The following is a 25,396-nucleotide window of genomic DNA, read 5'->3' as shown; positions in this document are numbered from 1 at the left end:
ATGTCATTGGCATAAAGATAGACAAATACACTAATAGAACAACATAAAAGTTCCAGAAGTATACCTACATATATGTGGTCCAGTGGTTTAAGATAAAGGTTGAATATAATATGGTAGAGTCACACTATGAATTGTGACACTGCCACAAACAAAATGTAAACGTATGTGTATGGAATATTAAATGCAAACAGAAAATTCCATGGTAACACGTATAGTATAAGCCCATCCTGTGCACATTCTAGTTGGAACCAGCACCAAAGGGGATCTTACAGAAACACAGTTCCAGTGGCTATACTTGGCGGTTTCAAGAGTAACACTACCCTCTAGGCAACATCTTTGAGATCTATTTGGAATACACATTCTCATGAATACTCCAATGAAACAGCTCTTATCAAGGCCTGTGGTGGACAAACACTTGGCAAATTCTACAGTCCACCAGCATTCCTCATTTTATTCAAACTCTCAGCTACCTGTGACACAGCTGACCACTCTCCCATCTTGAAATACCTTCTCCTGGAGGCTTCTAGAAGAGGATATCCACCTCTTTCTCCTACCTCACTGGCCTTCCCAGTCTCTTGCAGCCTCCTCCTCCTGTTACCGTTAGAGGAGGAGAGTGCTTCCTTTTCTCTTGAACCCTCCTTCTAATTTACCTCTCAGCCTAAAACCAGGTGACCTCTTCTGTATCCAGAACTCCAAATAGCCTAATTATGCTAAAGACTTTCAAAGATACATCCAGATCCTTCTTCAAAGCTCCAGAAACTCCAGGGTCCAACGGTCTACTCAACACTTCCCTTTGATTGTCTCAAATGTATCATGGCCAAACAGAAAACAACCCTTCGCTTCCCCTCCAATCCCCTGAGCCTTCCTCTTCTGAGGCAAACCGCCCACCTCAGCCTCCCAAAGTGCTGGGATTACAGATGTGAGCCACCACATCCAGCCCGTTCATTGTTTTTTTGATATTAAGTTATATAGACTGCTGTAATAATAAATGATTGGGATGAAATAGATTTGTTTTTAGTTAGGTTATGGTCCTCCTTTCAGTGGGAAGCCTCTCACATGCCAGTTCCTCAACATGCTGTGCTCGAAAACATATTTGAATCAAAAATTCTACATTTGGAAAGCTTGGAAAATAAAGCTTTTGCATGTTTAAAAACATACACATTGGTCAGGCGTGGTGACTCACACTCAGCACTTTGGGAGGCCGAGGCGGGCAGATCATTGGAGGTCAAGGGTTCGAGACCAGCCTGGCTAACACAGGGAAACCGTTTCTACTAAAAATACAAAATAATTAGCTGCGTGTGGTGGCAATCCTAGCTACTTGGGAGGCTGAGGCAGGAGAATCGCTTGACCCAGGAGGCAGAGATTACAGTGAGCCGTGATCGTGCCACTGCACTCCAGCTTGGACAACAAGAGTGAAACTCCATCTTAAAAAAAAAAAAGAAAAAAGTACACATTGAGACAATCTGTTCCTAGCACACTAAACCTACAAGAAAGAGTAAAGTTCTTATATCTGAAACCAAAGGATGTCAAAATAAACAGAAAAAACAGAGAGCTCCATTAAAGATCATAAAATAAGTATAAAGGTAAGATGGAACATGTATTTCTTTTTTTTTGAGATGTAGTCTCACCCTATTGCCCAGGCTGGAGTGCAGTGGCACGATCTCAGCTGACTACAACCTCTGCTTCCTGGGTTTCAGAGATTCTCCCACCTCAGCCTCCCAAGTAGCTAGAACTACAAGCATCCACCACCATGCCCAAATACTTTTGTATTTTTAGTAGAGATGGGGTTTCGCATCTCTACTTAATTAGCCGGGCATGGTGGCAGGAGCCTGCAATCCCAGCTACCAAAAAGAAATGCAAGCCTCAAGTGATCCTCTCACCTTGGCCATTCAAAGTGCTGCCATAACAGGCATGAGCCACCATGCACAGCCCACTCTCATTTTTGAGGCTCCACTCTCATAATTTAACCTAATCCTTATCATATCTCAAAAAAACCATTGCCTCATACTGCCACATCAGGGAAGTGGAAAAATAAATACAATTTTATAAGGACATAAACATTAATTCTGTAACAAGTGATTTATTAGTAGCTAACTTTTTATAGTTCTCTAAATAATCTGCATGTTAACCCCTTATCGGATATATAATTTGGAAATAGTTTCTCCCATTCTATGGGTTACCCATTTACTCTGTTAATATTGCCTTTTGATGCATAAGCTCCATAAAGTCTGTATTATTTTTTCCCTTATGGGTTATGCTTTTGGTGTCAAATCTAGGAAATCATTGCAAAATTCACTGTCATACAGCTTTTACTATGTATTTTCACCTAATAGTTATAGATCTAAGATGTACACTTAGGTATTTCATTCATTTGAACTTTCATACATGTTAGGTAAGGGTACAAGTTCATCCTGTTGCATGTGGACATGCATTTCCCAACAGCATCATTCTGTGGAAACACTAAGCTATCCCCCATTGAATAGTCAAAGCAGACTTTTCAAAAACTGTTAAGACTTTATATAAATTAGACTTTATTAGACTTTCTGTGCTGTCTATCTTGTTGCCTTGTCTATTTATGTGTTATTGCACTAGTACCAAACTGTTTTTATTAGTATGGATTTGTAATAAGTTTTGAAATCCAGAAGTATGAGTCCACCAACTTTGTTCCGGCTTTTAAAGACTGTTTTGTTGATTTAGAGTCCCTTGAGATGTCATACATAAAAAATTTTAAAAACGTTCAAAAATGGCTCCTAAGAAGGAATCAAATGGTCAAAGCTATCCCTAAAAGGTTAGCAGGGAACAAAAAGTGCTTTCTCAATCAGAAAATACAAACCTAAGATGTTTTGAAAAGTGGCATGTCACCTTGGAAAGTTCGTAAGGTCAGTAAGAAGGAACCAAGATCTTCAGTCACACCAAACCAATAGAAAATAAATAAATAAATAAAAGGAACCAAGAAATCCCACACTAAAGCAAAGAGAAGCTGAAGTTCCTGAAAGTGTTAGAGCTGCCCCTATGATGGCAAAAATGATCTCTATGGTTCACGATAAACTAAGTATAAAGACTAAGAAAGCATTAACTGTGTGGCTAGAGGACACATCAAAGAACCACATCCCTGTTGATGGTAACATCATACCTGAAAAAACACTTAGCCTCTATGAGCACTACTGTGAGAGGGCTGAGGAGAGCAAGAGGAAGGAGTCTGAAGCCAGTAAGGTCTGGCTAGGCTAGCTATGAAACACACTGCAGCCCAAGAACTTGAAGACCACAGGAAAGAATTGTCATTGGCTGATACCAGGGAAACCACAGCATTCCTAGAAGAGCTCATAAAACAAAAAAGAAAGACTACCTTCCAGAGCAAATCTTCTACTGTCATGAATCAGGCATATTCTAGAAGATGTCCAATGGCACCCTCATCCGTGAGTGCAGGTACTGGGGTTCAAGGCCTGGAAAGACCACCTTATTCTGGTGCTGTCAGGCAATACATCAGTTCACAAGAATAACCCAGGCTTCATCTACTGGGCAATCAGTAGGTTCTTTAGGACAAAAGCAAAACTTGCTCACCTGTATCCTGGCAAGAAAATAAGAAGGCTTTCTTTTACCAATGCTTCACTCCTGATGTGACAGAATACCTCAATGAGACTTCCACTCAAGGTCTTCCTCAGAATTGACAATACTCCAGGCTCTCTCTCCAATCTCTTTGTTTTGCCTAAAAAAACATGCAAGTGACTGGGTATGGTGGCTTATGCCTGTAATCCCAGCACTTTGGGAGGCCAAGACGGATGGATCACGATGTCAGGAGTTCAAGACCAGCCTGGCCAAGATAGTGAAACCCCGTCTCTACTAAAAATACAAAAATTAGCTGAGCATGGTGGTGGGTGCCTGTAATCCCAACTATTCGAGAGGCTGAGGCAGAGAACTGCTTGAACCCAGGAGACAGGTGTTGCAGTGAGCCAATATCGCGCCACTACACTCTAGCCTGGGTGACAGGGCGAGACTCCATCTCAAAAAAAAAAAAAATACAAGTGATATTTCTGCCTCCTAAAACTACATCACTGCTGCGTCACTAGATCAAGGCATCATCAAGTGCATTAAAGTGACTTATATCCACCTGACCTTGGGTGAATTCATGGGGTCTTGATGCTAACTTTGAATGACATTCACAATGGAAAGGCTTAGATGCCCTAAAGCCCAGGACAGCCAATGTATGTTACAAGCCATCATGGAATAAGGGAGTCTTCAGGGACTTCCTCACTATTGATGCAGTCATTAAGAATATTTGAGGCCGGGCGCGGTGGCTCAAGCCTGTAATCCCAGCACTTTGGGAGGCCGAGGCGGGTGGATCACGAGGTCAAGAGATCGAGACCATCCTGGTCAACATGGTGAAACCCCGTCTCTACTAATACAAAAAATTAGCTGGGCATGGTGGCGCGTGCCTGTAATCCCAGCTACTCAGGAGGCTGAGGCAGGAGAATTGCCTGAACCCAGGAGGCGGAGGTTGCAGTGAGCCGAGATCGCGCCATTGCACTCCAGCCTGGGTAACAAGAATGAAACTCCGTCTCAAAAAAAAAAAAAAAAAAAGAGTATTTGAAATGTTGCAAAAAAAAGTTGGTGAGGAGCGCTGTCTGAAATGACACACAAAAGAGCAAAGAGAAATCCTTACCAACCAGGAACTTCAAAGTCTGCTGAATCCACTATAGATGATGATGATCAGAAAATTTAGAAGACAAAGAATCGCTGATTTGGATACTTGAAAACTTTGCCAGTTTTTCAGTAGACAAAGGTGAAAAAGAGGTATGATCCTCAAAGATCCTACAATGAAACAAAGCTTTCATTTCACCTGAGAAATAACAACATGCCTATAAACACTGCAAGATTTTTTGTGATGAAGCAAAGGAAAAGAAGAACTAGCTTCCTATAACTAAGCATCTGCAAATAAGATGGAACATTCAATGGTTACAGATCTTCAGCCCTCAAGCCAAACAGATCCTGACATTAGTATTATGTAGCCTCATCAAATGAGTCCACATCTATAATTGCAACTTGGTTCTTCCAACATAGATGATAGTCCTGATGGCCTGTCAAGATTCAAGTTAACCTGATGTCTCACTACTTACCCACAGTGCCATACATTTAGTCATCTCAACACATCAAAACATTAGGCACCACAGAATAATCATCATTATAATCATTATACTTGGGTTATCAAGAGAGAAGACCCAGGATTTTGGTGAATGTTAACACATTAAACAAAAGCAGTATGTGAAGGCTGAAAGAAAGAAAGTTTAATGGTCTGGCTGACACATACTATGTCGACAGGCTCACAATTACTGCATCTGTACTGAAAGTACATAGACTCTTTTCCTTATCATGATTCCCTAAACAATACAATAGAACAACTATTTGCATAGCTTTTACAATGCATGAGGTATTTTAAGTAATCTAGACAAGATTGAGAGTATACAAGAGGATGTGGGTAGGTTACATACAAATATGTCATTTTATAAAAGGGACTTGAAATGGCTCACAGAGTGCTGGAACCAATACCCAGCACGTATCAAAGGATAACTGTATTCGAAAGAAATTGAACCTACTTAAGGCTTTCCCAAAGTGCTTACATTCACAGGGTTTATCTCCAATGTGTTTCTTCCAAGTTTCTGAAATGAAATAAATAAATGCTTTCCCACATTCCATATATTTACAGAGTCTTGTTATGTCTATGAGTCTTTTTATGTCTATGCAAGGAATTGAGAGAAGCAAATGCTTTCCCGCATTCCTTACATTCATACGGGTTCTCTCCAGTGTGTTTTTTTTCATGTCCTTGAAGGAAACGAGAATGAGTGAAGGCTTTACCACATTGTTTACATTCATAGGATTTCTCTCTCATGTGAATTCTTCCATGTCGTAGAAAGCAAGTGAGCCAAGAGAATGCTTTCCCACATTCCTTACATTCATATGGCTTCTCTCCAGAGTGAATTCTTTCATGGACTTTTAAGTTACCAAAATGACTGAAGGCTTTCCTACATGTTTGACACTCATAAGGTTTTTCTCCTGTGTGAGTCCTTTTATGTTGAGAAAGGTATTGGAAACAACTGAATGCTTTCCCACATTCCTTACACTCATATGGCTTCTCTCCAGCATGAGTTGTTTTGTGATTTTGAAAGGAATAGAAATCAATAAAGCCTTTCCCACATTTGCATTTATAGGGTTTCTCTCCAGTATGAGTTGTTTCATGTCTTCGAAGGGAACTAGAAATACGGTAGGCTTTGCCACATTGTTTACATTTATAGGGTTTCTCTGCAGTGTGAGTCCTTTCATGTCTTAGAAATACACTGGGATAAACAAAGGCTTTCCCACATACCTTGCATTTATGAGGTCCATCTCCAGTGTGCATTGTCATGTGTCTTCGAAAGCTTGAGCTATGAGATAATGCTTTCCCACACTGCTTGCATTCATAGAGCTTCTCTCCAGTGTGAGTTCTTTCATGACTTTGCAGTGAACTGGGACAATCAAAACCTTTCCCACATACCTTACATTTATGAGGTCCATCTCTAGTGTGTGTTATCATGTGTCTTTGAAAGCTTCCCAGATGATGAAATGCCTTCCCACATTGCTTACACACATAGGGTTTCTCTCCAGTGTGAGTTGTTTCATGTCTTCGAAGGGAAGTGGAAGCACTGAAGGCTTTCCCACATTGTTTACATGTGTAGGGTTTCTCTCCAGTGTGAGTTCTTTCATGTCTCAGACAAGAACTGTAATCAGGGAAGGCTTTAGAACACTGCTTACATTCATATGGCTTCTCACCAGTATGTGTTCTTTCATGTCTTAGATAGGAACTGTAAAAAGAAAAGGCTTTAGAACACTGCTTACATTCATACGGTTTCTCTCCAGTGTGTGTTCTTTCATGCACATGTAATAAACTGGGCCAGAAAAAGGCTTTCCCACACAACTTACATTTATAAGGTCCATCTCCACGTTGCACTGCCATGTGTCTTTGAAGGTTTCCCAGAGAACTGAAGGATTTCCCACATTCTTTACAATCATATGGTTTCTTTCCAGTGTGAGGACTTTCAGGTGTTTGAAATGAGTTGTGGTAACTGAAGGCTTTCCCACATTGTTTACGTGTATCTGGCCTCTCTCCACATTCATGATACTCATGTGGTTTGTGCCCAGCATCAACTCTGATGTAGCAATTAAGAGATGAATGACCCATGACGATTTCTTCACACATACTGCTTTCACATGGATCTACTCCAGAAAGAGTGTTCTTGTTCACAATACTATCCTGAATCTGGCTAGATGTTTCGCCACATTGACTTCCACCACCTTTACTTTCACCAAATCTCTCTAACATATAACATCTGTAAAAAATGGGAAATATGTCACTAAAGGTTTATAAATCATTTTATAGGTATTAATAGGTATTGGATGTATATTTTTAACATTACCATGTAAACTGTAGGCTTCGTGTCCTGCTTGAATGTGAATGGATGGAATGTTGTACAAGATAGCTTGACCCCAGGTGTTCTCAAGACAATGATATTCACATGTGGATTCCTAATATTGTTGCCATGGGAACTATTTTACAAACACTGAACAGCTATGGAACATTTAAGTATATGTTTTTGGAGAAAATTTTCTAAGGATAAATAAATTTAAGCTAGGCTTGTTCATTTTCTTTGCTTGTTTTTAAAATTTCATGTCACCAGGCACGGTGGCTCATGCCTATAATCCCAGCACTTTAGGAGGCCAAGGCAGGTGGATCATGAGGTCAGGAGATCGAGACCATCCTGGGCAACATGGTGAAATCCCATCTCTACAAAAATACAAAAAACTAGCCAGGCAGGGTGGCGCACATCTGTAGTCCTAGCTACTTGGGAGGCTTAGGCAGGAGAATCGTTTGAACTCAGGAGGCAGAGGTTACAGTGAGCTGAGATCACACCACTGCACTCCAGCCTGGCAAGAGAGAGAGACTCTGTCTCAAAAAAAAAAATTAAATTGGGCCGGGCGTGGTGACTCACGCCTGTAATCCCAGCACTTTGGGAGGCCAAGGCGGGTGGATCACGAGGTCAAGAGATCAAGACCATCCTGGTCAACATGGTGAAACCCCGTCTCTACTAAAAATACAAAAAATTAGCTGGGCATGGTGGCGCGTGCCTGTAATCCCAGCTACTCAGGAGGCTGAGGCAGGAGAACTGCCTGAACCCAGGAGGCGGAGGTTGCGGTGAGACGAGATCACGCCATTTCATTCCAGCCTGGGTAATAAGAGCGAAACTCCGTCTCAAAAATAAATAAATAAATTAATTAATTAATTAAATTAAATTAAATTTCATGTCATTCTCAGAACAGCTCCAGGGACCTATCTTTCTCCTGTGAGTATAAATTACCTTAGGTTTTTCCTGGGATATCTGTACCGATCTTCAATGTTCTGGTCTTTCCATTTCATTCCTAAAAGGTAGACCCAGAAAAATCATTATAAATTTTTACAAAATTATAGACAAACAGTAAGATTTTGATGTACATTGCAATCATGCAAAATGCATTCACTGAAGTACAGTTGACTCTTGAAAAACAGAAGTTTGAACTGCACAAGTCCATTTATACATACATGAATGTTCTTCAGTCTCTGCTACCCAAGACAGTGAGACCAACCACTCTTTTTACTCAGCCTACTCAATGTAAAGACAATGATGAAAATCTTTCTGATGATGTGCTTCCACTTAATGAACAGTAAATATAGTTTCTCTTCCTTATGATTATCTTACTAACATTTTTTGTTTCTCGCTTACTTTACTGTGAGAATATAGGATGTAATAATATGACATAAAATATATGTATTAATCACCGCTTATGTGATAGATAATGCTGCCTGTCAACAGTAGGCTAAGATGTTGTGGACAAAAAGTTTTTTGTTTTTTGGTTTGTTTTTGAGACAGAGTCTCACTCTGTTGCCCAGGCTGGAGTGCAGTGGCGTGATCTCAGCTTGTAGCAACTTCTGCATCTCAGGTTCAAGCGATTCTCCTGCCTCAGCCTCCTGAGTAGCTGAGATTACAGGCACGTGTCACCATGCCCAGCTAATTTTTGTATTTTTAGTAGAGAAGGGGTTTCACCATGTTGGTCAGGCTAGTCTCGAACTCCTGACCTCAGGTGATCCACCCACCTCGGCCTCCCAAAGTGCTGGTTATAGGTGTGAGCCACTGTACCTGGCCCGACAAAAAGTTACATGAAGATGTACAACTGCAATGGGAACTGGCACCCCTAAATCTGTTTCTTTTTTCCAGGGCCAACCATATCCCCTTTCCATATTCCAAATATTTGAACAGCATGAATGACTAAGAAACAAATGTCTCCAATTAATTAAGTGGAAATGCAATGTCATCCTTACCTACACAATCCAGGTTCCTGATGGTTTCTTGCATCACATCTTTGTAGAGATTCTTCTGACAAGGACCCAGCAAAGCCCATTCTTCTCGGGTGAAGTTCACAGCCACATCCTCTAAAGCCACTGAGGCCTGATCCATCCCACATGTACAGAGGAGGAAGGGCGAAAATCACTGTACTGATAATCTATACTCACTTCATAAACTTCACGTGATGCTGTGGTTTCCAACCATTTTATTCAATGACATGGTAAACCCACTCTTATTCTCTGTCTACACTCACTTTCTCCCACACATTAACTCTGAAGCTAGAATTAAACACGTTTAGTAAATTAACAGTTGAATAGAAACATGCCACTTGGTGGTGAACTTAGTGAGTGAATCACGTAGCCTGGATCACCCCTAATGTCTATTCCACAGTGGGTTTGCAGTCCTTGTTATGGTAAAGTCCTACTACTTGTTGTGCAACAGAGAGTTACCATTAGCAGTCCTGAGACTGTATATCCTTACAAATGCTTGATCACAAAGTTGGGCCTTTCATGGTATTTAGACAATGTATTTAGGGGAGGGCCCCATGAGCATAACAGAAGTGGAGTGTGCCTAAACTGTTTATGCAAAAATATATATATTATTTCCTTAACTCCTATCTTCCTTCTGAGAGTTTAGAATTTTGTTACATACTCAGCAGAGGGAGTGCACCTGATCGGCCACTGCTAGGTTTGAATGGTTGTCCCTTCCAAAATGCACACTGAATGTTAATCTCCGAAGTGGCAGTTGGAAAAAAAAAAAAAGGTGGGGCTTTAAGAGGTGATTTAGTCCTGACGGTTTGGACCTCATGAATAGATCAATCCATAATGGGTAAATAAATGAGCTATCTCAGGAGTAGGACTCATGTCCTTCTAGAGAAAGAGATCTGAGCTAGACACTCCACTCCCTCACCATGTGATACTCTATGTCACCTAGGGACTCTGCAGAGTTCCCACCAGCAAGAAGGTTCTCACCAGATGCCCAGCCTTAATCCTGGACTTCCCAGCCTCCAGAAATGTAAAAACTAAATACTGTTTCTTATAAATTACCCAGGTTCAGTAATTCTGTTATGAATAACAAGAAACAGGCTAAGACAGCTATAAAGAAACACTCTGGGGCCGGGCGCGGTGGCTCACGCCTGTAATCCCAGCACTTTGGGAGGCCGAGGCTGGTGGATCACGAGGTCAAGAGATCGAGACCATCCTGGTCAACATGGTGAAACCCCGTCTCTACTAAAAATACAAAAAATTAGCTGGGCATGGTGGTGCGTGCCTGTAATCCCAGCTATTCAGGAGGCTGAGGCAGGAGAATTGCCTGAACCCAGGAGGCGGAGGTTGCGGTGAGCCGAGATCGCGCCATTGCACTCCAGCCTGGGTAACAAGAGCGAAACTCCGTCTCAAAAAAAAAAAAAGAAACACTCTGGGCGCATTGGGTCTATAATGAACTTTCTGGGTAGATAAAATTTCACATGTTTTGTTGCAACTTGTTATTTGGGGGATTCAGCCCATCCTACCTCTTACAGAGAATATTTGGAAGCTGGCAACTAGTTTCCACTAAATCAAATGTAGTGAAGTATGACAAAAGACCAATAAAAGATATTTCACCATCTCAATGAAAAAAATTTAAACTTTTTTTGAGTAATGCCAAAAGAGAAGGAAAGAAGGAGAAATATTGCACGTTCTTAGAAAGAACTCAATATCATCTCTCATGAATATTTATAATACTTCCTAAATAACAAAAACAGATATTTTAGTAGTCAACAAAAATTACATTACCAAATCTAATAGAACTCACAATATCTAAAAAAAAAGCTGAAAACCTTCTCACCAAGAAAGTGCAGTTTTTCAAAGACAGAAAAGAATTGTGAAAGTGTAATATTTGGCACCCCATACTATTAACAGAGAGATAAACATATGTACAAAGAAAAATGAAAACTGGTAGAAAAGTCTTGTGGAATTTTTATTTGTTCTTGGCCTAATCCCTCCCCCTATCAATGCCAGTCTTCAACACAGCAGCCCAAGTTCCCAGTTTAGAACCCTGGATGCTGATTCTAGAGACAGCAGATCAGATTTTATTTGAAAATTATTGCCTTTGTATTTTCCAATCTGTATAAGGACTATCCAACGGTCTGAAACAAGGCTCTCTTTTCTTGTTTTTTTTTTTTTTTGAGATGGAGTCTCGCTCTGTCACCCAGACTGGAGTGCAGTCACATGACCTTGGCTTACTACAACCTCCGTCTCCTGGGTTCCAGCAATTCTCCTGCCTCAGCCTCCCGAGTAGCTGGAAGTACAGGTGTGCTCCACCACATCCAGGCAATTTTTGTATTTTTACTAGAGACGTGGTTTCACCATGTTGGCCAGGCTGGTCTCAAACTCCTGACCTCAAGTAATCTGCCTTAGCCTCCCAAAATGCTAGGATTACAGGTGTGAGCCACCACGCCCAGCCAAGGCTCTCTTTTCTATTCTAGCTAAAATACAACACAATCAGGGTCAAACTTGGCAAGAACTGCATGAAAATGTTGCAAAATACACAAAAAGCCTCCAGCCAACTGGACAAACAGACTAGGATTAAGACATACAGTAGATCGGCCGGGCGTGGTGGCTCACGCCTATAATCCCAGCACTTTGGGAGGCCGAGACGGGTGGATCACGAGGTGAAGAGATCGAGACCATCCTGGTCAACATGGTGAAACCCCGTCTCTACTAAAAAAATACAAAAATTAGCTGGGCATGGTGGTGGCGCACACCTGTAGTCCCAGCTACTTGGGAGGCTGAGGAAGGAGAATTGCTTGAACCCAGGAGACGGAGGTTGCAGTGAACCGAGATCGCGCCATTGCACTCCAGCCTGGGTAACAAGAGCAAAACTCCGTCTCAAAAAAAAAAAAAAAAAAAAAAGGACATACAGTAGATCAACTAAGTCATGGGGAAAAAGAGCTGAAGAGAAAATGTCCTCCAGATACTAGAGTAGTCAAAAGCACCCAGGTATTCTGGGGAATTGAGAAAGCCCCATGCATACTCAGTAAAGAATACATTTGCACAAAAGATACCTGAGAAGAAACCCTAATTTTCAGTTCTGGCTCATCTGTAGGTTTAGTTAAGCAGAACATAAAGGCTAAAGTAGAGTATTAAACAACCTGGCTTAGTGTTCAAGGAATACCCCAGGACAGAGCCATCCACAAAGACTAGAAGAGGTCAGGCTTTTGTGTGCTTTATCTCTTTTTACTAGCTTCTAGCATTCAGGAAATCTCTGTCAGAACATTGGATGAACACACACTAAAGAACAAAGATGTTGGACAGTGTGGTGGTTCACACCTGTAATCCCAGCACTTTGGGACGCTGAGGCAGATGGACCACGAGGTCAGGACTTCAAGACCAGCCTGGCCAAGATGGTGAAATCCCATTTCTACTAAAAATACAACAAATTACCCAGGCATGGTGGCGTGTGCCGTAGTCCCAGCTAGTTGGGAGGCTGAGGCAGAGAACTGCTTGAACCTGGGAGGCAGAGGTTGCAGTGAGCCAAGATAGCGCCACTGCACTTCAGCCTGGGCAAGCCAGACTCTGTATCCAAAAAAAAAAAAAAAAAAAAAAAGTCAATGAAGGCACAAAAATTATTTCCTTTTCTTATTCCTATTGGGTATCACAAAAGTTTGTTCAAAAAATAACATCAACAATGTACTGAGTGGTTATAGTTTATAATAGGGCAAATAGATGACAGTGATGTTAAACTGGGTGGGGAAGGAGGAATTCTGAACACTGTGTTTTACTAGCATTACCCTGTTAGCCAGTACAGTGTTACTTAAAACTGAAGTTTCATTTGTTGTGAATGGTTTACTTCAAATGCTAGGGAATTCAATAATAAAATTTAAGAAACAACAGCCTATCACAGTGGCTCATGTAATGCCAACATTCTGAGATGTAAGACAGAAGGATTGCTTAAGCTCAAGAGTTTGAGTCCACACTCAGCAACACAATGAGACTCTGTACAAAAAGTGGGAAAAAAAGGCCAGGTGCAGTGACTCACACCTGTAACCCCAGCATTTTGAGAGGTCGAGGTGGGAGGATCACAAGGTCAAGAGATCAAGATCATCCTGGCCAACATGGTAAAACCCCATCTCTACTAAAAATACAAAAATTAGCTGGGTGACATGAGCCTGTAGTCCCAGCTACTCAGGAGGCTGAGGCAGGAGAATCGCTTCAACCCAGGAGGCAGAGGTTGCAGTGAGTGGAGATTGCACCACTGCACTCCAGCCTGGAGACAGAGCGAGGCTCTGTCTGAAAAAAAAAAAACAAAAAACTAGCCTGGTGTGGTGGCCTGCACCTGTAGTCCCAGCTATTCAGAAGAGCAAGTATGGAAGATCTCTTGAGCCCAGGAGTTGGATGTTACAGTTAGTTATGATTGCTCCACTGCACTCTAGTATAGGTGATAGAGCAAGACCTTGTACAAAGAAAAGAAAAGAAAAAAAGAAAAGAAAGGAGGGAGGGAGGGAGGGAGGGACCCCAGCTACTCTGGAAGCTGATACAGAAGAATTGCTTGAACCTGGGGGGTGGAGGTTGCAGTGAGCCAACATCATGCCACTGCACTCCAGCCTGAGCAACAGAGCGAGACTGTCTCAAAAAAAAGAGGGGGGAGGGGAGGGGAGGGGAGAGAGAGAAAAATAAGCAGACTTCCCATACTATTAGAAGAAAACAAAATCATATAGAATGCTCAGTTAAAATAAAATGAGGTGGAAAAAGAAAGGAAGTTGAAAAAACACCGACAATATAACACATATAAAACAATTATATATGTACATATGAATCCGAGTACATCAATAACCACTTTAAATGTACATTATATGAATATACAAGAAGACAGATACTGACAGAGTAGAATGAAAAAACACAAGACCTGGCCAGGCACAGTGGCTCACGCCTGTAATCCCAGCACTTTGGGAGGCGGAGACAGGCAGATCATAAAGTCAGGAGTTTGAGACCAGCCTGATCAACATGGTGAAACCCCATCTCTACTAAAAATACAAAAGCTAGCCAAGTGTGGTGGCACATGCCTATAATCCCAGCTTCTCAAGAGGCTGAAGCAGGAGAATTGCTTGAACTGGTAGGCAGAGAATGTAGTGAGCCAAGATTGTGCCATTGCACTCTCCAGCCTAGGTGACAGAGTGAGACTACATCTCAAAAAAAAAAAAGAAAAATAAAAAACCAAGACCCACCACTGTGTGCAAGAAAACTATTTTTTTATTTTCTCAAGAAAACTATTTTAAGTAGAAAGACACAGGCACATTAAATAAAAAGGTATGAAAAAAATATATGCCATTCTAGCCCTAATCAAAAGACATACGGGGCCAGGCGCGGTGGCTCACATCTGTAATCCCAGCACTTTGGGAAGCTGAGGCGAGCAGATCATCTAAGGTCAGGAGTTCACAACCAGACTGGCCAACATGGTGAAACCCCATCTCTATCAAAAATATAAAAAAACCCAGCTTGGCCAACAAAGCAAAACCCTGTCTCTTAAAATACAAAAATTAGGCCAGGTGCAGCTGCTCATGCCTGTAATCCCAACACTTTGGGAGGCCAAGCCAGGTGGATCACCTGAGGTCAGGAGTTCGAGACCAGCCTGGCCAACATGGTGAAACCCCATCTCTATAAAATAAAAATTTAAAAATACAAAAATTAGCTGGGCACAGTGGCGTGCACCTGTAATCCCAGCTACTCTGGAGGCTGAAGCAGAAGAACTGCTTGAACCCAGGAGGCTGAGGTTGCAGTGAGCCAATATCATGCCACTGCACTCCAGCCTAAGCAACAGAGCGAGACTGTCTCAAAAAAAAAAAAAAAAAAAAGTGGGCATCAGCCTCAAGCCATGGTCAAAACTACTCGCCCTTCTATGCTTTACATGGGTATTTAAAAACAAAATACTCATGTTTGATGAATCCAGGAAAATCATTCAAATTCAGTGTTTATGTTTATGGGTGGGAAGGAAATCATAAGGCACCTACATTCTATATAGCTCAATAGGAAAAGCACAAATATCTATCCATTTCAGACAATGAATGCCATTTAATTACTACTTCCATGATAGTAAGCCATATAGTAAAAAAAAAAAAAAATTATATTTTACTTCTTTAGCTGTTGTAAAGTCCTGTCCCACAGAATTTAGCACTAATCTGCCAAACCCACATAACAGGAACAGAACAGACTTCTCCATTGTTCCAAAATCTCCACCCTAAAAAGAGGAGGAAATGAACTTTTGTTAAATCTTCTAAATTCAATCAATGTACCTACTACACTTTGTTGTAAAAATGTATTCTTTTTTTTTTGCAGCTATAATGGAAGAAGGTTTTTCCCAATATTTTTCCTTGGTAGTAGTTATACTACTAAACCCTGAAATTCCATCTGAAATCATCCAAAAAACAAACACACCAGAGAAACATACTACACAAGCTCTGGGGCAAAAATAAATAAATAAAGGTTTTTAAAAAATAGAATAGAAAATTACATATACCATTTATATTCTGAAATCCAATTCTTTCTAGAATTACATACACAATTTATTTTCTGAAGTTCAACTCTGGGAATACTTTGTCTTCACTAACAATCTTTTTTTTTTTTTCCCCTGAGACGAAGTCTCACTGTTACCAGGTTGCAGTGCAATGGCGTGATCTTAACTCATTGCAACCTCCACCTCCCAGGTTCAAGTGATTCTCTTGCCTCAGCCTCCCAAGTAGCTGGGACTACAGGTATGTGCCACCACACCCAGCTAATTTTTGTATTTTTTTTAGTAGAGACGGGGTTTCACCATGCTGGCCAGGATGATCTCATCTCTTGACCTGGTAATCCGCCCACCTCAGCCTCCCAAAGTGCTGGGATTATAGTTCACTAATAATCTCTAATCATAGGATGCATTTTACAGTTAATCAAAAATTAAGGCTGAACAGAGTAAACATACCTTTTCAAGGTAACAAACACAGGAATGAGCAGTGCTGACTGGAACACATCAAAGTCTAATGCAAGTATCAGGGCAGGTCATCCTATCACCTGGGACATCTCCTAACCCTATTTTGATCACCACCCTCCCAGGAGACACTGTCTTGTGTGCTTTCCAGGTTCTTGCACTACCTCAACAAGCAGGTTTTCCAGTCCTTAGATTTAACTTTCTCTCTTTTAAGTTTGAGAGAGTCCAGAAGGCAGAAATCATGTTTTTTTCCGTGGAATACAACCACGAAATTGGCTGATCAATGTGTCCCCAAGGAATGGAAACTAGGGCTGGGAAAGAAAAGGTGAGTGTCCCAGGGGTTAGCTTTTTACGGGAATGATACACCAGAAGATTCCTTCTACCCCAGGGGATCCAGTTGCTCCCCAGGAAGCCCCATGTCCCCTATCTCAGGCTGTCCTCTGGGAGGAGTGACCCAGGGGCTCATATTCACTAGACCCTCCTAGAGACTTGGCAGCTGTGGGCATCCATTTTTTTTTTTTTTAGACGGATCTGCCTCTGTTGCCCAGACTGGGATGCAGAGGCACGATCATGGCTCACTATAGCTTCAAACTCACTGGCTCAAGCCATCATCCCACCTCAGCCTCAGAAGTAGGTGCGACTACAAGTGCCGGTTACCAAGTCCAGCTAATTTTATTATCATTTATCTAGAGACAAGGTCTTGCCATGTTGCCCAGGCTGGTCTTGAACTACTGGGATCAAGTAATGCCTCTGTCTCAGCTTCCCAAGGAGCTGGAATTACAGGAATGACCCACCGTGTTCAGGAACTCAGAACAATTCATTCAAGAAAAAGGCATACATTGCTAGCTGAAAACAAGATGACAAACTAGTGAAATATTGCCTGGGGGCCAAAGACTTCATAAAGTTGCTATGAATTGGGGAGACAGTCTGGGGAAGGCTCTGGAAACCAAGAGATCTGCTGCCAGCCCTAGGAGCAGTTAGACTGAGGGGACAGGGTGGTAGATTTCAGACCCTGCTGGCCACATCTCTGCAAGACTCGGAGGAGAAACGGTCGCCTTTGGAAAGAAAGAAGGGACTGAGGACCACAGAGACCACAGCTCCTCCCATACACAAACCCCACACACGAGTCTGGATTCTGCCTGGTGACCCTCCTGTCGTCACCATGCAGCGTCCTCACCGGGTTCACAGGAACTGCGAGCCAGACTGGACGCGAGATTGCAGCTGATATTAACCAGGTACCCTCAGCCCCACCGTCTCACGAGGCCGCCTCGCTGAGAGTCAGGTCACAGCAGACGCCGACTGCCGGCTTCCCCACTGTGCCTGGGGATAAGATCTCTGAGAGCTGCTCAAGAGTCGCCTGAGTTATTTCTCAGATCCTGAATTCCAGCAGAAAGGCTGGTGCTAAGCAGGCTGAAGACCCCACAAGGGAGCCCACTCAGCAGGAGAATGCGGTTCTTCACCTCCGGTCCCAGAATTCGACCCTCACTTCCCCACCAGCCAGCGACCCCACATCCCAGCCGCTCCTGTGCAGATCACAAATCCCTCAGGGAGGCGGATCTGGAGTGTCCTCCCCTCTCCCCCTATTAAACTGTTCCTGCGCTAGCCCTCGGCGTCTCGGTGCAGTGACTCGGGCCGCGAACCCGTGCGGGTTACAGCCGCACAATCTGAGAAGACTCGAGGTTGCGGGCGCGGAGCAGCCCAGAGAGGGCGCCGGCGCCCGGGCCGCAGTCTCCGCGCAGGGACAAGACAGGACGCCCGGAGTCCTGGCTGCGGGTCCAGCCCCACCCTGCGGTCCAGAGGACCGAGGGCCGAGCTGCCCCAGGGGGACCTGGGTCCGCAGACCCCGAAGTTGCCCGCGGGGAGGCCCGGGTCCCGCCACAGCCGGTTCCGGCCGGTTCCACCCAGCCCCTCCCCCGCCTCGGGACGCCGGCCCCGGCACACGCACCATTTCCCGACTTCCGCGGTGTCCCAGGTCCTCCCAACGGCTCCCGCTGCCAATACGGGCTCCAGGGCGACAAAGGCTGCCACAGACTTTCCAGGTCGTCTCTCAGCGACGGAGCCCGGAGCCTACCGCAGGTGGGTGGAGAAGACGCCGCGGGCTTTTTCAACCACACACCCTCCTCTGGGCAGCGCGCTTGATTGACAGCTCCCACGACCCCGCCCCATGGCCCTGATTGGATAGAGCGTCAGGTCCCGCCCCCTGCGGACTGATTGACAGAAGAAGCGATCTTGCACTGCTGAGTGGAGCCGGATGAACAAGCTCCTGACACAGTCCCTGACAGAGCGGTCTTCCTCCCTGCACTGTGACCTGAACCCTCCCGGGGGATATTTTCACTTAAGCGGAATTTCCTGCCTGTACTCAATAGGACTTCCTGCTTCTTCCTCCTGGATACGGACTGACAAACCAATTATACTCTTTTAGTGATTTTTCAATGTACAATTAAATTACATTTTTACTATGTTCACTCTGTTGTGCTAGCAAATACTAGGTCTAATTCATTCTTTTTTTTGAGACGGAGTTTCGCTCGTTACCCAGGCTGGAGTGCAATGGCGCGATCTCGGCTCACCGCAACCTCCGCCTCCTGGGTTCAGGCAATTCTCCTACCTCAGCCTCCTGAGTAGCTGGGATTACAGGCACGCGCCACCATGCCCAGCTAGTTTTTTTTTGTATTAGTAGAGACGGGGTTTCACCATGTTGACCAGGATGGTCTCGATCTCTTGACCTCGTGATCCACCCGCCTCGGCCTCCCAAAGTGCTGGGATTACAGGCTTGAGCCACCGCGCCCGGCCTTCATTCTTTTTTTTTTATTGTTTTTTTTTTTGAGACGGAGTCTTGCTCTGTCGCCCAGGCTGGAGTGCTGTGGCGCGATCTCGGCTCACTGCAACCTCTGCCTCCCGGGTTTAAGCGAGTCTCCTGCCTCAGCCTCCCGAGTAGCTGAGACTACAGGCACGTGCCACCATGTCCCGCTAATTTTTTGTGTTTTTAGTAGAGATGGGGTTTCACCATATTAGCTAGGATGGTCTGGATTTCCTGACCTCGTGATCCACCTGCCTCGGCCTCCCAAAATGCTGGGATTACAGGCGTGAGCCACCATGCCCGGCCTCTATTTCTTATACTTTTTTTTTTTTTTTTTTTGGAGACGGAGTTTCACTCGTTACCCAGGCTGGAGTGCAATGGCACGATCTCAGCTCACCGCAACCTCCGCCTCCTGGGTTCAGACAATTCTCCTGCCTCAGCCTCTGGAGTAGCTGGGATTATAGGCATGTACCACCACGCCCAGCTAATTTTTGTATTTTTACAAAATTAGAACATGGGGAGACAGGGTTTCCCCATGTTCGCCAGGATGGTGTTGATCTCCTGACCTCATGATCTGCCCACCTAGGCCTCCCAAAGTGCTGATATTACAGGCGTGAGGCACCATACCCAGCCCACTCAGCTAATCTTTAAATCTTTTTGTAGAGATGAGGTCTTGCTATATTGCCCAGGCTGATCTGAAACTCCTGGCCTCAAGTGATCCTCCTGCCTCAGCCTCCCAAGGTGTTGGAATTATAGGCGTGGCTCATGCCTGGCCAGATAATGAATATGACAAAGGTCAACACCACTTTACAATGAAAACACTCAATAGAGTACAAATAGGAAGGAACTTTCTCAACCTGCTATAAGGCAGCTATGAGAAACTCATAGCTAAAATTATACTTGATGGTGAAAGATTGAATGCTTTTTATCTTAGATCAGGAACAAAACAAGAGTGTCTGCTTTCATCACTTCTATTTAACATGTTAAAGAAGGTGCTACCAGGGCAATTAGGTAAGATAATAAAATGAAAGCACTCCAGATATTAAAGGGCATACATACATAACTCCCCAGACAGACATACAAAATCACCAGACTTTATCACTGCACATACACGTGGACAAACCCAGACACAGACACACAAACTTACAAACCCTCAATGATTAAAGACCCAGAGACACCAACAGATGACTCCAGAGACACCAACAGCCCAAGCCCTCTGCAATGTTCCCCAGCTTCCTTTCCCTCCTTCGGACTAACCACCATCTGACACATCATGTAATTTTGTTTGTATCTTATTTCTTGTCTCCTAGAATGTCAGCTTCAAGGGAACACTATTAGCTCAGGTTTGCTCACTATGAAACCTACAAAAAGACTTGTTACATACAAGAGTTTAATACACATTGAATTACTGGAGCTCTCTGACACACACACACACACACCCTCACTATAGGGCTACATCCACTTGATCTTAAGAGTGAATTGTTCTCACCTCCATCCCATGTGGCAGAAAAAGTATATAAGCACTGCAAAACAAATTTTAAAATAAGTTTTAAAATATAAATATTGTGTAAGTATATAATTATACAAACCTTGCAATGTTCTTCTAAGTTTAAAGTTCTTGGCTGGGCATGGTGGCTCACGCCTGTAATCCCAGCATTTTAGGAGGCTGAGGCAGATGGATCACTTGAGCTCAAGAGTTTGAGACCAGCCTGGGCAACATGGCAAAACCCCATCTCTACGAAAAAAAGAACAAAAAAAAGTCAGGTGTGCTGGAGTGCACCTGTGGTCCCAGCTACTTGGGAGGCTTAAGTGGAAGGATCTCTTGAGCCCAGGAGGTGGAGGTTGCAATTGAGCCGAGATTGCACTACTGTACTCCAGCCTGGGTGACAGAGCAAGACCCTGTCTCAACAACAACAAAAACTTTTTGGGTAGTGCCCGGTACGGGTGGTGGCACATATTAGGACTTCAAAACCCAGAGAGTCCATGATTCTGAGTTGCACGAGTTTGGGTAAGACCCTGTGCTCTGTGCTTAACTTTCTTCATTTGTAAGATGGGAGAAATGATTGGTTGGGCAATCAAATGAGATACTCATCATTATGAAATCACAGTGCTAAGTGCTAACATAAGTTATCACTGAAAAAATGGAAAAAGATTTTGTTTTCTTTGGTCAAATGTAGTAAGACACAAATATTTTACTTTTTCTCCCTCGTCCCGAACATATGAATACCAAATTGAGATCTGGGGGCTTTCTGGATCATTGAAACAAAAAGATTCAAACTATTCCTCTTATAAGAAGGCATTAAATTTTTCCTTATGACACCAGATATTCTTCCTTTCCACTAAATTAGGCTGTTAAGCAAAATTATTCCCTGTCTGCAACTCACCTCCATTATTCCTTGAAAATTGCCATCAGATCCACAGATCTTTTGGGTGGTACATATTGGGTCTCTCAGTCTGCACAACGGCAAAATGATCATGCCAAATATCCAAGGCAATTTAAGAATCTTTAAATGACATTAAACAGACATGTAAACATCACCAACACCTGTGGCCCAGATCAATAGGAAATCTCAAATCCAAAATACTCATGTCCAAACTCATGATCACACTTCACGTCTCAAAATTTTTATCAATTATAAAAATAAAGATGAACCATATCTATGCCTTTATGGGGAATCCTTACTGTTCATCTCAGGGATGTAGGACTGTATTGTTCCCCAGTATACATCAAACCTGAGCAGTTCCTGAGTGTTTCAGATAAGTTAGATAATGGAAACAGAAATGATCAATGACAACATTCTCACTCATGGAGGTCCCTACCTTCCAAAACTAAGGTATCAAACCAACACAACCATAGCTTCTCTATTAATCTCACAAGTTGGTCGTTATTTCATTTTCTTCAAAGCTCTTTTTTTTTTTTTTTTTTTTTTGAGATGGAGTCTCTCTCGCTCTGTCACCCAGGCTGGAGTGCAATGGCACAATCTCGGCTCACTGCAACCCCTGCTTCCTGGGATCAAGTGATTCTCCTGCCTAAGCCTCCCGAGTAGTTGGGATTACAGGCACCCATCCCCATGCCTTTGTATTTTTAGAAGAGACAGGGTTTCACATGTTGGTCAGGCTGGTCTCAACCTCCTGACCTCAAGTGATCTACCCACCTCAGCTTTCCAAAGTGCTGGGATTACAGGCGTGAACCATCGCGCCCAGCCCTTCCTTCAAAGATCTTAATTGCATCTTAAAAACCAAACCCTTACCTTTTGTTAACTGTCTCTCTTTTCCCATAACTATAAGCATCAGGAAGGCGACAACTTGTTTCATGTTTCTATATCCATAGCCTAGAATGTCTTTATCATTTGTGCTGAACTGTGTATGTTTTGATACTACAATGCCAGGTCTATGAGAGCTGTTAAAAAAAATTAGCATGAAGAGCAAGATGGCTTGATTAAAAGTGATTCTGTCTTTGCACCTTGCTAGGTTTGTGGTCTCTGAAAACTTATCTACACTTACAGGACTCTGCTAGTACACAAGGAGGAAAAGAAAGTATTATATAGTTTGCTAAAGACTAAGTGAACTTACATATTTTAACTGAGATATTTTGTGGAAAACATTCACCAATACCCCATAAGAAATATTTCTATGCTTAGATAATAAGAAAGGTTAAGACCAGTTCCACAGGACTAGGATCTGACCTCACACTCAGGTAAAGCCAAGTCTTATCCTGTTGAAAAGAAAAATGTCACACTTCCTTCATCAGACAAAGCTACTCAGCAACCATAATGGATCAAAACAAAAATAAGGGCATTCTGTAACCATGTCTCTAAAAATGATAAAAGAGAACAGAGTTGAAGCCATTAAAATGACCAAAATTGCCCTCTACTCACTAATCCAAGTGAGTGGTTTCCTAGGAATTAGGTTTAGCTCTACTTCATTCTTCCTGCCTCTAGATAAGAATTATGATTACCAGTGATACAATTAAGTTCACCTCACAGCATACAACACACAGAAGTGTCTCAGTTTGGGGATTAGCAATCAAGTCACCTAACAAAAATCCAAATCCAAAAAGAAGTCCTTTTAAGCACCCTCTTTTTTTTTTTTTTTTTTTGAGATGGAGTCTTGCTCTGTCACCCGGGCTGGAGTGCAGTGGTGTGACCTTGGCTCACGGCAACCTCTGCCTCCTGAGTTCAAGCAATTCTCCGGCGCAGCCTCCTGAGTAGCTGGGATTATAGGAGCACACCACCATGCCCGGCTAATTTTTGTACTTTTAGTACAGACAGGGTTTTACCATGTTGGTCAGGCTGGTCTGAAACTCCTGACCTCATGATCTGCCCACTTAGGCCTCCTAAAGTGCTGGGATTACAGGCGTGAGCCACCACGCCCGGCCATCACTCCTCTCCTGACTACAGGTGTGATCCTGGTGATCTTTGGAAAAAAGGCACTGAAACAACCATGATTTAAGTTTTTGGTATTATTAATGCATGAGAAATTGGTTTTGTGGGAAAAAGTAATAACTATATTAAGAATAAAAAATTAAAAATTCCTAGCCAGGGGCAGTGGCTCACACCTATAATCCCAGCACTCTGGGAGGCCGAGGCAGGTGGATCACAAGGTCAAGAGATCAACACCATCCTGGCCAACATGGTAAAACCCCATCTCTACTAAAAACATAAAAATTAGCTGGATATGGTGGCACATGCCTGTAGTTCCAGCTACTTGGGAGGCTGAGGCAGGAGAATCACTTGAACCCAAGAGGCAGAGGTTGCAGTGAGCTGAGATTGCACCACTGCACTCTAGCCTGGTGACAGAGTGAGACTCTTGTCTCATAAAATTTTTTTTTTAATTCATAAGGATGCACTGGTACAGTGGCAAAAAATAAAAAATAAAAAATAAATTCCTAAGGAAAATACTTGACCTTATATGCACATAATATTGACTCAGAATATATGAAGATTAACTCAATAAACTTAAAAACTTAATCTGAAAATCTATAATTGCAATGGAATATTTTAATATATCCTTGCACAAAATGAAAGAGACAACAATTGATAGCATACAAGTTATTTTAAAACAGTTAATAAAATATTTCTAAGAAATATCTATGGAAGCTTTTGTTCAATAAAAACATAGACATAGTTTTTAATCACATACAATGAAACAAAACTGAAAGTTTAATGAGATTACATTCACCTGTAATAAAACACTGACAATTAGGAAGGTGCTTATTCTTATGCTGTAGGACTGGGTAAGTGCATTCACTATGCAGTGCAGTAGAGGAACAAACACCCATGCAGTTCTTTTTGACTGCACCACTGTAGTCATCATGGTGGAATCAGAAACACATAGTCACTGGTACTGTTAACAAAACATGGTGTTTATTGCATAAATAATACCTTCGATAAATTCAACCTAGAGATGAGGTGAGTCAGAGCATCAGAGAATATTCCCAACCTTAAGAGTCTAAATAGTTGCCTGGTGGACACATTAGAGTTTCTAGGAAAATCCAAACTGCAGTGCATATCTGAGAACTTTTGGAGGCATTCTGTGGAAAACCATGTCTTTGAAAATATGGCAGTTGGGGTCGGGCACAGTGGCTCATGCCTGTAATCCCAGCCTTTTAGGAGGCGAAGGTGGGCGGATCACGAGGTCAGGAGTTTGAGACCAGCCAGGCCAACATGAAACCCTGTATCTACTAAAAATACAAAAAAATTTAGCTGGGTGTGGTGGCAGGTACCTATAATCCCAGCTACTTGGGAGGAGGCAGGACAACTGCTTGAACCTGGGAGGCAGAGGTTGCATTGAGCCAAGATCGTGCCACTGCACCCCAGCCTGGGCAACAGAGCAAGACTCCATCTCAGAAAAAAAAAAAAGAAAGAAAGAAAGAAAGAAAGAAAATACGGCAGTCAAGCAGTTAGTGGTGGTTCTAAGAATACTCTCAATTAGCAGGGCAAAGGATCAGGAAAATGTGGTGGAAGCAGGTGTCCCTGAAGCTCCCATGCATCCATCTGTCTCCACATACAGTGGCTGTAACACCTGACTAATGCTTTCTTCACTTCTGCCTTCCATATCTCCTGCAAGTAGGCTATTAGTGAATTATACCATGGAGCCATAAAAGGAAATAGAAAACATAGGTCAAAACATTACCCATGTTAACACAATCCAGGACAGCCATTTCCAGCTATAGGTCATATGGTTCTATCTCAGGTCTCTCTTATTATTGCAAAGTCTATTATCCAAATCACAGCCAGAAGGAATTACA

At 42.8% G+C, this 25,396-nt stretch overlaps 2 protein-coding genes across 4 annotated transcripts in view; both read right to left on the bottom strand.

Annotated features, from left to right (window-relative positions):
• Positions 1-18,373, bottom strand: part of ZNF442 (zinc finger protein 442) — a 42,680-nt gene extending 24,307 nt beyond the window's left edge. The window contains exon 1 of the mRNA XM_012435987.3: positions 18,295-18,373. Coding sequence (XP_012291410.2) covers positions 18,295-18,297 — 3 coding nt within the window. The 5' untranslated portion in view covers positions 18,298-18,373. The remainder of the gene's footprint in view (positions 1-18,294) is intronic.
• Positions 5,588-22,029, bottom strand: LOC105705985 (zinc finger protein 799). 3 transcript variants are annotated; one of them, XM_064381812.1, is made up of 5 exons: positions 21,531-22,029; positions 20,736-20,881; positions 9,383-9,509; positions 8,385-8,445; positions 5,588-7,358 (listed from the first exon to the last, which is right to left on the bottom strand). In XM_064381812.1, exons 3-5 carry the CDS (start codon positions 9,414-9,416, stop codon positions 5,696-5,698), a joined length of 1,758 nt encoding a protein of 585 aa, XP_064237882.1. In that variant the 5' UTR covers positions 9,417-9,509; positions 20,736-20,881; positions 21,531-22,029; the 3' UTR covers positions 5,588-5,695. The 3 variants fall into 3 exon arrangements, with proteins under 3 accessions (XP_064237882.1, XP_064237880.1, XP_064237881.1); XM_064381810.1 differs by lacking the exons at positions 20,736-20,881; positions 21,531-22,029 and adding an exon at positions 15,516-17,911; XM_064381811.1 differs by lacking the exons at positions 20,736-20,881; positions 21,531-22,029 and adding an exon at positions 18,295-18,375 and having other exon boundaries at positions 5,602-7,358.
• Positions 22,030-25,396: the final 3,367 nt, after the last annotated feature.

This window comes from Aotus nancymaae, unplaced genomic scaffold, assembly GCF_030222135.1.
Source record: "Aotus nancymaae isolate 86718 unplaced genomic scaffold, 86718_ANA_hifiasm-v0.15.2.pri h1tg000028l, whole genome shotgun sequence".
Taxonomy (NCBI): Eukaryota; Metazoa; Chordata; class Mammalia; order Primates; family Aotidae; genus Aotus; species Aotus nancymaae.
Note: the sequence above shows the minus strand (reverse complement) of the source record. Positions and strands in the feature narration are given on the sequence as shown.